The following is a 13,649-nucleotide window of genomic DNA, read 5'->3' on the forward strand; positions in this document are numbered from 1 at the left end:
AGAGGCAGCCTATGCAGTGGGAGAAGATATTTGCAAATGACATATCTGATAAGGAATTAGTATCCAAAATCCATAAAGAACTTACAAACTGAACACTCAAAACACAAATAACCCAGTTCAAAAAAGAGAAGTCATGCATAGACGTTTTTCCAAAGAAGATATCCAGATGGAGAACAGACACATGAAAAAATGCTCAATATCACTTGCCATCAGGGAAATATAAGTCAAAACCACAATGAGATCCCACCTCACAAGAGTCAAAATGGCTGCAATTAACAACATAAACAAAAATTGGCACACTTGGGGAGAAGCGGGAACTCTCTTACACTGTTGGTGGGAATGCATACTGGTGTTGCTGCTCTGGAAAGCAGTATGGATGTTTCTCAAAAGGTTAAAAGCAGAACTACACTAGGATCTAGCAATTGCACTACTAAATCTCTGTGTTTACCAAGGAATACAAAATACTAATTTGAAGAGATATGTGCAGACAATAAAGAGTGATGCAAAAAGAAACAAAGAGATCCAAATAAATAATGGCAAAGGTGTAGTTAGTAGAGAGACAGGCAGAGACGCAATGAAAGAGTGAGAGACACAACAGAGACAGAGAGGCAAAGACAGACACAAAAAGATGTCGAGAAACCCTGTGTTGATTACAGCAATATTCACAATAGTCAAGATATAGAAGCAGCCCTAGTGTCCATTGATATGTGAATAGATAAAGAAATGCGGCATAAATACAATGCATTATTACTCTACCATAAGAATATTCAATCTTACCATCTGCAGCAACACGGATGAATCTGGAAGATATTATATTAAGTGAAATAAGTCAGACAACGAAAGACAAATGCCATATGATTTCACTTATGTGTGGAATCTAAAGAACAAAACAAATGAACAAACACACAGAAAAACAGAAACAGACTCATAAATACAGAGAACAAACTCATGGTTGTCACAGGGCAGATGGATGGGAGGATAGGCAAAATAAGCCAAGAGGATTAAGACGTACACACTTCCAGTTATAAAAGAAATACGTCATGTACAGAAAACATCAGTATAGTCAATAATATTGTAATAAGGTGACAGCTGGTGACTGTACCTATTGTGGTAAGCACTGAGCAATGTATGGAATTGTCAAATCACTGTGCTGTACACCATATACTAACATAACATGCATGTCAACTATGCTATCACAATAAATAAATAAATAAATAAATAAATAAATAAATAAATAATAAAAATATGTAGAGAGGCACACTGAAATATATTAAAGGGACAAGGAGAGACACATAGAAAAATAGGTGCACACATGGAAATATAATGAAAGAGAGAGAGAGATGAACATCTCATCAAATGTCCGGATCTAGTAACTTCTAAAATCAACTTGACCTCAGACTTCCTTGTAACATGAACAGAGTACACTTGACTTGGGTATGTATCATGTGAAGCCAAATATAGTACTTATATTGCTAGTTATACTTTTTCAAAAATAAAAACGGACCTTGATCAGTGTGACTTGCCAAGACCTATTTGAAATGTCACTGTGGTTTTCAGAGACACCAAAGGCCACTATTACCCACGCCAGGATACTTCCACTGTAAGCTTACATACACAATACTCAGCAAACCTAAAGAAAGGCCAGCACCTCCTTAGGCCATTGCACTGAACAATACTCAATATCCAGGAAGGACGTGACTATTGAATTGATTTTCCATCTCCATCTCCCCCACCTGCTCTTCATTTGGCACCCCCAGATGCCTCCGGTCTCCCTTCAAGGAGCAATATGACCCTTTCATTCTGCACTGGTTTCCTGCCTCCACCCAGTTAAGAAGACTCAGGGTACAGAGAACTCATAATCACATTTAATTATGATAAAATCTCTATCTTCAGGTAAATGGCTTCAATGTGCTTCTCTTGCACAATCTGTGAAGGAAGAATGGAAACAGGAAAATCCCTTGGGGCCTGAGTAGATCCTGTAGCAGGGAGCACACAGGTCAATGCAGGAAGCAGAATCACACCCAGATCCTCAAGAGTCCTCAGAGTCATGTAGGACTCTGATCTATGTGGGGACAGTCTGTCAGGCAGCTGGGAATTCTGGGCAGGGACAGACGGACACTACAAAGGATGGAATCCCCGGTATCCTCAGGCATCAGTGCAGGAGCCCTGTAGAAAAGAGAGTGATCAGCAGAGGAGACTCTGACAGATGAGCCCTCTCCCCTCCTCTCAGGGCCACTGCAGCACCAGAGAAAACTGAGGGCCAGGGCAGGCAGTCATCACCTCCCCCAATATTTCTGTAAAGGTGAAACCAACTAAAGAGAACATGGCACTCCAGCTGCACACAGATGTGTGGGAGGCAGTGGAGCAGCTCTTGTCCTTTAAGGGGATATAAAAACGTGTCAATCTTTTTAGTAAACATAATAACTCACCATCTTTGCACCACTAGTGGCCTTTCACATGTAAATTCACACAGGCAGCAGCCACCAACACATAACACAAAGTGTGCATCATCCTGGCGTCTAACACCCAAGATGTGGCTCTGGTTCCGAGTTTCACAGACAGATAGCACCAACGTTATGGCTTGATTCCAGGGAACAACTCTGGATCTGCTACACAAACTGGGCAATCTTCCCCCCTAACTCTTGATCTCTGTAGCAGGGAATAGGCCATGAACTGAGACCATTGTGCCCAGGTACACTCACCTCATGCTCTTCCCCCTTTCACCCGTCCCTGCAACCCCACTGAATCAGAGCAGAAATAGTACCTGCCGGTGGAGACCCCCGAGATCCTACAAAAGGAAGTGATACAGAAAAAAAAAAGGTCTCATAAATAGCCACCTTCTCCCTCACCCCAAATGGAGGTGAGATAAGCAACTTAATTGAATTTTACTTTCTCCCCACTCATCCACTCCAAGACCTTAACTGCCCTAAGCTAAAATCCCCCAAAATCAATGACACTGTCACTAGAAGGAAGGGAAGCAGATGCTCTGACCCTCTTACAGAAAGAAACTTTCAGAAAGGAGCCAGGGAGCCAATGATGAACTATAAGGAAGCCCTAGAATATGCTCCACCTGTTACCTCTGTGGTAGGGCTCCTTTTCAACCAATAAATCAGATTCCAGAGTCTCCCCCTAGGTGGTTCCCTCTCTTTCCACCACCAGCCCAGCCTCTTTCCTTTCAGAGTCAGAAGGAAAGAGCTAATCTAGAGACAGAGCCAACCCCCCCCCACCCCCCAAACAAAAGGTCTCAGGCATAGCCCATCTCCCTCATTTCCCCAGAATGCCTTACCTTTCTGGCTCCTGTGACGGATGATAAGGCCAAGCCCAAGGAAGATCAGCCCCAGCACGAAGCCACCAATGCCACTCAGCATCTTGCTCTGGGCAGATTCAGACTGTGCCCCTGGGGAGCAGAGCCTGAGAGTCAGAGTTGTCCCCACACCCCACAGGCTCCCTTTGGGAAGCCTGAAGTCTAGTCTGAGGTACAGAAGGTGGAGGTACTGGGTGAACCTGACCACCCCTAGGAGAGGGAAGGACCCACCATTAGATCCTTGCACACAGTGGGTATGTGGGGGGAAGGAGGGAGGCTGAAACCTGCTCCTCCAGACACATCCATAACCTCAAACACCAAGGCCCCAGTCACCAGCCAGGGCAGTAAACCCTTCAGAGCTACAGGGCTGCGTTGTGGGGCCAAGGTATGGAGAATGATCTCTCTAGTATCTAGAAAGACCACGAGATCAAGATTCTCCTGATGCCCCTGCCGTGGGACAAGAGGTACTCTAATCTCCTGTGATTTCCACCTCAGTAGTGACATCAAGGATAACAAATAGAATGGGATGGGCTAGAGGAAGCTCTGCCCTCTGTCTGTGGGGCTCATCATGACAGGAAACAAACTTCTCCTTACGCCACTGCACTGTGATGGGGCTCTGGAGGCTGGCGTGCTCCACATGGCAAGTGTAGACATCTCCTCGCTGGGGAGTCATCTCCAGCATCACAAGGATCTGGAAGGTCCAGTCCCCATTCCTAATAAGTGGAGTGGACACGACACCAGCTGTCTGCTCCTGGTCATTCCGAAACCACCGGACTTTGATCTGGCCTGGATAGAAATCTGTCACTGAGCAGACCAGCAGATTGTGGTGGTTCAGAACCTCTGTCTTGGACGGGAAGATGGTCACTGTCGGTTCCACTGAGGGGAGTAACAGACAAGAAAAGACAGTGAGATGTGAGACTACACAGCAAGTCTCCCCATGGAGAAAAGTCCTCCCTTGGTACCAGCATGGAAAGATCCCTGGATTCCAAGTCTTGGATTCGGATCTCAGCTTGGCCACCTTATTAGTTTGCATGAATACATGAGTCAGTTTACTTTTCAGAGTCTGAAGAAATAATAGCAATCATTCTAGGAAAGTTATTCTGTTGATATTAATCGATAAAATGAAGCATTTTTAAATTATAGGTCGCTGCATTACACATGCTACTATTTATAACATTTTCAAAAATAAAAATAATAAATCTGGACTGCTTTCCCTCCATCCCTACTGACAGATAAAGTGGCTGCTAATCCCTAACATGCAAGGTGGTTAGTTGTGAAATTAAATACGCAATATAGACGGTGGGTGGTAAGGTACTTTTCTAGAATAGATATGTATGAAATGGCTACAATTAACTTCCAGAAAGGGTGTCTACCCCTGAAGTGGATTGCGATGCCCTGAGGACGTGACCCAGGGGGAACAGGATATGCAGGGCTTAGGCCAAAGGAAACCTGAGACAAATCTTATTCAATAACTTAGTAGCATCGATTGATTGACTCCAAAACTTCAGCTCCTTTTATACTGACATGTGTTGAGAATTTCTAAGAAATTAAAATTCTGCCTCACACCGCCTTTCACAAGTAGTTTATATTTTTAGTTAACACTTTCTTCTTTGCATTCACAAATCCTAGGCTATTAAGTAAGATCCAAGTCACTAAGTTTACTTTAAAGCATTAAACAAAGCAGAAAAGAATAATAATAGGGTCCATTTTTAAGTCTTATTTACTCTGCTATTTTTCTTGAGCCTAAGTGGATGTGCAGCTGAGTGCACTTACTCATTAATTTCACGAAGGTTTGCACTCACACGGCCTGCCAGTCCCTGTGTCACACACTAGGCAGGCAAGGATAAGGCAGGGCCTCGCCTCAGAAATGTCCAGGCCCAGTGACAGCCATTAGGGAAAACAGATTTAAGATGAATAATAATTTGAACCAGAGTCAAAATTCGGCGTGTGACGACTCTGCCTTGCTTACCAGGTGTGTGCATGCAGCTCACTGAGCTTCCCACCTGCAGCCCCAGGGACAGGTCACTGCAGGAGCCCGGGGCGGGGCTGGGGTGCTCAGGGGGCTCGGCTTAGGAAAGGTGGGGAGGGAGCAAGCAAGGGGTCTCAGGGCGCGACATGGGGGTGCGTGGAGTGGGGGCATGAGCCTCGGAAGCGCTGCTCCCCCCACCCCGAACGGACCCCCCATCTCTGCTGAGAAGGCAGAGGGCCGGGCTCAGTCCCCCAGCTCTGGCCCCTCGCTGGGGACGCGCCCTGCCTCCCTGTGCCCACCTGGGCCGGGTCCGCGAGGGGACCTGGGTGGGGAGCCCGCGGGGGCGAGGAGGGTGCGCTCACCTCGCCGCTGCAACGTGGTGAGCTCTTCCACCCCGTAGTTGTGTCTGCACACCGTGTCCAGCTCGGCCCGTACCCGGTCCATCTCGTCCTTCTGCGGGTTCCAGTACTCAGCGTCGGGCCGCCCGAGCTCCGTGACCGCCCGGTACTCCCCCACGTCGCTGTCGAAGCGCACGAACTCCTCCCGGTTATAGATGTATTTAGTCAGAAGCCGCACCCGCTCCGTCCCGTTGGTGAAATAGCACTCGAACTTAAACTGGTACACGAAATCCTCTGCGGGGAGACAGCCGGGCCAGTGAGGCCTCCACCGCTCAGCCCAAGCAGCGGCCACCGCCCTGGCAGGCCTCTGGGGCAGCGCCAGGGCCCGAGAAACCTGAAGGCCTCCCGGCTCTGATGCCTGTCAACCCGGCCCCGAGCACCCTCTCTCCCAGGCCTGCCCGCCCTCCTCGGAGAGCTTCCAGAGCTGCCTTCATCCAGGGAAGGGAGGGAGGAAAGCCCCTCTGGAAGGGCAAGCCCTGGCACCCCTGAACCCGGCCTGAGCCTGACAACTGAGCTAAACTGGGCAGTCGGGTGGATTCTACATCCCGACTTGGACTGGGATCAGGACGTGCCCACAAGATACCCCATTTTCTTGTGGACTCCAGGAACCTCAGAGGCAAACAAGGGTCCCCATTAGCACAAGAGTTCAAGGGAATGTGCAGAAAGGTCCAGAATTGAGCTCGACTTCCTCCTGACAAGCATATTCTACCGGCCCCCAGCAAAAGGCCTTTCTTCTAAGGCCTGGGTTAACTCTGAGTTTCTGTCACGCCCACCCACCCCCCTGCAGTGTGAGGTTTGCTCACTCCTGCAGGGCTAGAAGGAACCCACACCTTCCAAGTCCTAGAAAGAAACATTTTATTCACAGAAAGAACAGGCTTTTCAAAAAGATAAAATAGATTCCAATTAACCTGTGCCAATGACCAGCTTGAGTAGGTTACTAAACAGAGTATTTCCTATCCTAAGTATAATTTGTAAAACGGAAGTCATAAAACCTACACATAGGGGTGTTAGGAAGATCCAAGAGAACTTATAGTAAGATCCTAACCCTATCGCTGAAACGGTTCCTCAGTATGTGCTATTTCCCTTCTTTACTTTCTCCTTCCTCCTACATTCAGTCCACCATCATCTCAAGTCTCCGAATGCCACGCAAGTTACTATCTGACCATAAACTAGTGAGACTTGAAGTTAAGACTCCCTGTCTGTGGCCACCCAGTCAGCGTCACTCATACACCAAGAGTTCATGCCCATGTGCACTCCACTCAGAATCCAGTAGAACATAGAGTCCTTTGTACCAAAGACTAAGATGACAGAGACCGTTGCTGCCCTACATTTCCCCAACATACAATCCCACAGTGCATAGCCTAGACAAAGTCTTGGGGGACCCAGAAATAAAAAATCCTACTGTGTCTTCTTTGGACAAATTGTTACTTTCAAAAATAACTCCAATGTCACTTTGTCCTGTCAGTGGTTGCAGATGCACACTTTGTTTCCTCTACCCCATTAGGAGGATTGAGCCCACAGGATGGGGATGTCCTCATCTCATCCTTAGAGGTGGACATGAGAATGTCACAGAGCTCTCTTCCCCAAAGAGAGGAAACTGTGATAAAAGTCTATATTCTGAGATCATAGAACCTTCCACACTCCCACCAAAAGGTCCTTCAGAGCCTGTTCCCCAGAGCAGTGGCCCTGGGGAGCAGGTGTCCTGCACTTACGTGGAGAGTCTCTGCCCTCAGCCACTGGGATGCTCAGCACCACCAGGATCATCATCACAGCTGCTGTCCAGAAGCCTCGGGGGATGCACAGAGTCATCTTCCCAGACATAACTGAGAACAAAGGAAAAAGTTGGTAGTCAACACAGCTCCTACCTGGTGGCTCTGAAGTACTCACTTCAGAGAATAAAAATCTGTAAAAGCTTCCATCCATAGTAGGATTGGAGAGTTCCTAGGGAGGGAACCAATCAGCACCGGAGCTGAAATACCTCACCTGTCTCTGGGCAGACATTCGTTATGAAGGTTCTCAGTCCAGTGCCTGGCGCTGTGTCTTCATCAGATTACACTAGATGAACACTTGAGGTGACGATTTTCTCCTATAGAAGACCTAAAGATTGAATGCCTTAGGGGTTTAAGAAACTGAACAAAAAATGACTCGAGAGTAGACATCTTTGTGCAATTTTGGATTATTTAGTTCTTATACCTTTGGTTTTTAGTAAATAAGTGGGATCCTATTTCAGGGAAGAGAAAATTATTGTCACAGAGTTGTTCACTTCTATTGTCTTAGACACTCTGAGGAGCCTTCAGTCACGCTGGGAAGAGCATAGTTCTTAGGAGGAAATGGTTTTGAATTGCAGTTTTACCACTAATAGGCTTTATGAGAGCAAATTACTGAGCCTCTTTTTGCCTCAGGCTTCTCTTGGTAAAATGTGGATCACGTTGCCTGCATTGTATATCCAGATCATTATATATACGAACTTAAGAGTAATAGGACTTGTTTAATATTGCAAAGTGTTCCTCAGCTGCCACATGTTAACTGTTGGGAATACCAGGTTAATATGCGGAGCAAGAGGGCAGCCCCACTGGTTCAGTGGTTTGGCGCCGCCTTCAGCCCAGGGCAGGATCCTGGAGATCCAGAATCGAGTCCCACGTTGGGTTCCCTGCCTGGAGCCTGCTTCTCCCTCTGCCTTTGTCTCTGCCTCTCTCTCTCTGTCTCTCATGAATAAATAAATAAAAATCTTTAAAAAAAATATGCGGAGCAAGATAACAAGGAAAAAAAGTGGTGACACCCAGCCCTGTGGGCAAGTGATTCTTCATTATGCAAGGATCTTTTACATTTGTGCTTTTGACTGAAAGTATTTGAAAAGTCGAGTTCACTTTTATGCAGGTTCCTCTGATATCAGCAAAGATGCAATCCATGAACATTCCCAGCATTCACACAAAATCACCTTTCATTTCAAGGACAGAGAGCAAAAGATGTGGAGAAGCATTTTCTGGGTCCTGAATGATGTTAATGAAGGAGCAGATGTTAGAGTCACACACTGTGTATAGATGTGGCACTTACTGTGCCAGCCCAAAGTTATCAAACCTCGAATGGCAGAAGTATCGATATGTTTTTATAGCAAATCTATTATTTATTTATCAGGCTCCTCTTGCCCATGACTAGCGTCAGTGCTAAATGGTTATAGAGCAATTAGAACAACGTGTGGCAAATATTTTTTTTTTAATTTATTTATTCATGATAGTCACACGGAGAGAGAGAGAGAGGCAGAGACACAGGCAGAGGGAGAAGCAGGCTCCATGCACCGGAGGCCCGACGTGGGATTTGATCCCGGGTCTCCAGGATCGCGCCCTGGGCCAAAGGCAGGCGCCAAACCGCTGCGCCACCCAGGGATCCCCTGTGGCAAATATTAATAAACAAAACAATAAGTATCTCCCTCCCTTTTCTCCCTCCTCCCGTCTTTTTCCTGTATTTAGGTTTTCATTCATAAGAGAGGCCATTATCTGAAAGCTGAATAGAAGGAGTTTACCAGGTAAAAAGAAGTACAGCAAAGACACAAGAAGTTTCCACTAGTGGCACATGAAAGCAATGAGTCATTCCAATATTCTAGATTAGGTGGGTGGTTCCAATCTCCTGAGACTTAGTCTCTGGGCTTTCACTAGCAGCGGTGTACTTAGGATCAGGGTAGTGCTGGAATAAGGAGGGTTTCTATGGTGGCATAGAAGCAGAAAGAAGGAGCATCAAAATCAGAACTGGAATAGGGTTGAGGGGCAAGGAAGAATGGTCGAAAGGGGACCTGGAAGGTACATTAGTCCCTCCAACCCTCACCTCAGGTCTCTCAGAATAAATAGAGAACTCTCTCTCCTCTTGTCCTAAGGGGAAATTCTCTCCACTCTATTGTGGTGCTGTGTGGTAGAGGCCATGTCAGACCTGGGGATTGCCCAGTCTCACAGGCATCTTCACCCAAGCTTTTCAACAAGCAACAAAAGTGTCAGCTTAGAATGCTTTTTCTGATTGGCTAAAACCTCATCTGAAATGCTCTGGCTCAGGCTTTTGTCAGCTGCTTCCCCCTGAGCCAGTCAACATTCTCTACACTCTCTAGAGCTCTCTGTGCTACTCATAGCTTACCCCATTACCCAGGGTAGCCATTGCCCAACTGCCCTGAGAGGAAGGCAACTCAGACACATGATTCAGGGCCTTATCTGAGGTACCCCACCCTGGGTACCACATCAGGTGGATGTGGGCACTTAGGATGAAGGCAGTGTGTATCCCATGTGGTTAGAAGATGAGATCAAGAAATAGTCATGAAATAGGTCAAGGTTCCAGTAAAGAGACTCTCCCTAGGGGACATCCTCTGTTCCCTCAGGATGGAAGATAAAAGGTATGGACTCTTTCTTTGTGGACCATCAGAGAGAAATCATCGTCCCTGATCAGCATCTCTTGGAATCTATGCTTTGTCAGTGGAGTTAATTGTGAACATAATAATAACAATCACCTTGTGACCAGAAGGGCCATCTGGGATCCTAGATACATTTAATTCAGGAATTAAAAAATAATGTAGGGATCCCTGGGTTGCTCAGCGGTTTAGCTCCTGCCTTTGGCCCAGGGCATGATTCTGGAGTCCCGGATTGAGTCCCACATCGGGCTCCTGGCAGGGAGCCTGCTTCTCCCTCTGCCTGTGTCTCTGCCTCTCTCTCTCTACGTCTATCATGAATAAATAAATAAAATCTTTTACAAAAATAATGTATATTCTGAAATATTCTGTGACTTCCTTAATGCCAGTAGTAATATAATTAGAAATACTGCCCCACAATATTATTTCCCTTTTAATAAAAATTTATCCAGCGGGATCCCTGGGTGGCGCAGCGGTTTGGCGCCTGCCTTTGGCCCGGGGCGCGATCCTGGAGGCCCGGGATCGAATCCCACATCGGGCTCCCGGTGCATGGAGCCTGCTTCTCCCTCTGCCTTTGTTTCTGGCTCTCTCTGTCTCTCAGTCTTTCATGAATAAATAAATAAATAAATAAATAAATAAATAAATAAATAAATAAATTTATCCAGCAATTATCCCTAAGTTTTTCCAAATCTTTGTAAAGGTACTCTTTACATCAACCCTTACATCCCAGAATATGGGATGTCCCTTACATCAACCCAAAATATGAATTTTCCATCACACATATGCAGTAGACCCCTGTTCTTAGCATAGTTATCTCTTTAAAATCACATCCTAGTAATCTGGTAAAGGAATGAAATCAGTAGCAGGTTGGCCATGGATAAACCTTTCAACTCTGAAAGATTTAGTTTTCCTTATTTGTAGAAAGAATAAACACCTCACTGGAACACCATCATGAACGTAGGTATAATTTATTCAAGTCCTCTGTAAACTATGCTGAGATACATACAAAATAGTTTCTAATATAATAGTAGTGAGCTCATTGTCTTAACATCATTAACAAAGACAGAAAATTCTTCTCGTGATGTCTCATCTCTCTTCAGATGACAGAATCATTATAGTTCTGAATATATAGTTCTGAATCCCTGCCTCTTACCTCATCATAATGAAGAGAAAGAGAACAGGAAGTATAGTAGATGTATTTAACTTTGCATCGGCTACATGTTCCCTCTCTGAAATGCATGAATACAACTGAACAGAACTACCATTTCAGCTATAATTTCAAGTCTCAGAATCTGGTCCTCCTCTCAGTGTTCTCACAAATGTGGAAACTTGAGTGCAAAACAGAGTCTCAATACAAACTGACTAAAAAAGAAGACAGTGAATACAGCTTTGTGAGCTGCATGTACCATTATGGCACTCATCTAGGCTTGACTGAGAGGAGGAGAGACTGGCTTCTTATTGTTACTTCTGACAATTGTCTAAAAGCCCCATCCTATGCCACATGCCCGAGTGCCCTCTATTCCTCACCTTCATGATCACTAGTCCCCCTGTGTCTGAGCTCTGACACATACATTTATGTAGTTTCATTTCCAGTAGTTCTGTCTCTCTTCCTCAACATCCAACAGATCTCATATGGTGAGTACTATCACTTAATATTTTTTATACACCTACAAAGATAAGGTCTTAGGTTTCATAGGTGCAAATACATGGATCCTACCTTCTAAGAGTTCACACATTGGAGGGGACAGGTATGTGGAGAAAAATAAAAGGGAAAAGTTTGCAACAGCCACTGAAGGGCAATGTGAAATACAGCTGACTAAAGGCAGGACCCAAAGTGCTGAAGATTCAAGGGACTCTTAAAACTATAAAATGAAAATGGTGCCCATTGGTTCAGTTAGTTATTTTTTTTCTCTTGGAAAGGATTGGCAACATAGGACTAGATGATGATTATTTGTGGATTAATTTTAATTCATGAATAATAGTTTTTTAAGATGAAGATGAAGAGTTGATGGTGGAGAGGTAATGAGAGAGTTGAAAGCCAAGCTTTTCAGGTGTGATTCTTAGAGGAGGTGATGGCTCAGCAGATGAAGGGCTATGTTCATTTCAGGCAAAAAGGCTTACATGAGTGCAGGGGTTGGGAAGGACACTCAAAGTATATGGTTTGGTGTGAACAAAGGTGGGATTCAGTTACCCTGGTCCTTGTGAGGTTTGATGACAGCACCATTCAAAGTTGTCTTGGTTTTCCTCACAGTACAACAGGAAAAAATAGAGGGAATTTAAGCAGAGGAGTACCATTACATGCATGTCCATTCATAAAGTGACCTTGGAAGCAGCCTGGAGGACTTTTCAGAGGATCTGTACATTACCTTTTACCATCCAGAAAGGATCCAGGTTAATCTGATGAACCCAATCCACCGAAATCCAGTTTACTGAGGAACAAATTTGCCAATGGTCAGGTTGCTAAGTTGGCCAAATTTATTAATGTGCCCCAAACTTATTTCTTTTTTTCCTATTTCTAAAGTTTGTAGATACTCATAGTGACGTGTTGCTGTGATCTGTGTACTCCTGCTGTCTAAGCTCCACTCCAACTTTCTGCTGACACAATACTCCCATGAAGCTTAATAAGAAATGCATTTATATAGACAAAATGAAAACTGGTCAATTACATTTCTGTCCGACTACTAAGTGGCTCCTTTCAAAATGAGGCAGATATCAATGTTCTAATACAAAAGCCTCTCTCTCAGTTGCAAAAAGTAAATTACATGCTATATTATGATGTGTGTTAACAATGAAGACCTGTACAGATGAGAGATGGAGATAGATGGATTTTGTTTCCACATGTTCAGAATATTTCAGGAAGGATAAGCATTAAGTACTAGCAGTACTTACCTCCTCAGAGACACATAATGGCTGTATGTTTGTTTTCTGAGAAAGAAACCTTCTACTGTGTTGTACCTTTGTAGCAATTTTTTTTAATCATGAACATGCATTAGCAATCCAAAATAAATTGAATTTATAATCAAGCCAAAAATGATGGGGAAAATTTAAATTAGAATATAACCCTTTTAGTGGTTTCTAATGGACCAGTCTCACGTGAAATGATCCTCATTTTTTTTTGCCTTAGAATTATCATAAGCTGTAAGACAGGATCTTGTGAAAACATTCAAGCTGATGATGATGCTAAATTAGCAGCTAGGGTATGTGTCTCAACTTTAGACCATATTAATCCTCCTGCCCACCCTTCACCCCATTCTTCAAAGCAGGTTCCTTTTTCCCTGGCCTCTGTTTCTTTCTTGTTCTAAATCCAGAACATGGGCTTTCCTTTCATTGACATACTACCTTAATTTTATATTGATCACATCAGTTGTGATTATTTTGAAAGCATCTTATAAAAAGACTACCTTGTTGGATGTCATGTTCAATTCTGGGTACTGTGTCCTATGCCTTGTATTGATATTACTTCAAAATTATATATACCTATATTCTTCATACTTGTGGCAAATTATTATGTTGTAGATCAGCCTAAAAATGTTGCAAATCAAAACTTACTATAAGAAGTTGGGAAGAAAGGCTTCAGTTGGAAGTGAATACATA

At 44.5% G+C, this 13,649-nt stretch overlaps 1 protein-coding gene across 1 annotated transcript; it reads right to left on the reverse strand.

The window, feature by feature from the left end:
* Positions 1-1,843: 1,843 nt before the first annotated feature.
* Positions 1,844-7,492, reverse strand: DLA-DQB1 (major histocompatibility complex, class II, DQ beta 1). The gene is given in 6 exon segments (NM_001014381.1): positions 1,844-2,166; positions 2,765-2,788; positions 3,287-3,397; positions 3,899-4,180; positions 5,636-5,905; positions 7,384-7,492. Coding segments are annotated over 6 exon segments (810 nt in total). The 3' UTR covers positions 1,844-2,152.
* Positions 7,493-13,649: the final 6,157 nt, after the last annotated feature.

This window comes from Canis lupus, chromosome 12 (assembly GCF_011100685.1).
Source record: "Canis lupus familiaris isolate Mischka breed German Shepherd chromosome 12, alternate assembly UU_Cfam_GSD_1.0, whole genome shotgun sequence".
NCBI classification, from domain to species: Eukaryota; Metazoa; Chordata; class Mammalia; order Carnivora; family Canidae; genus Canis; species Canis lupus.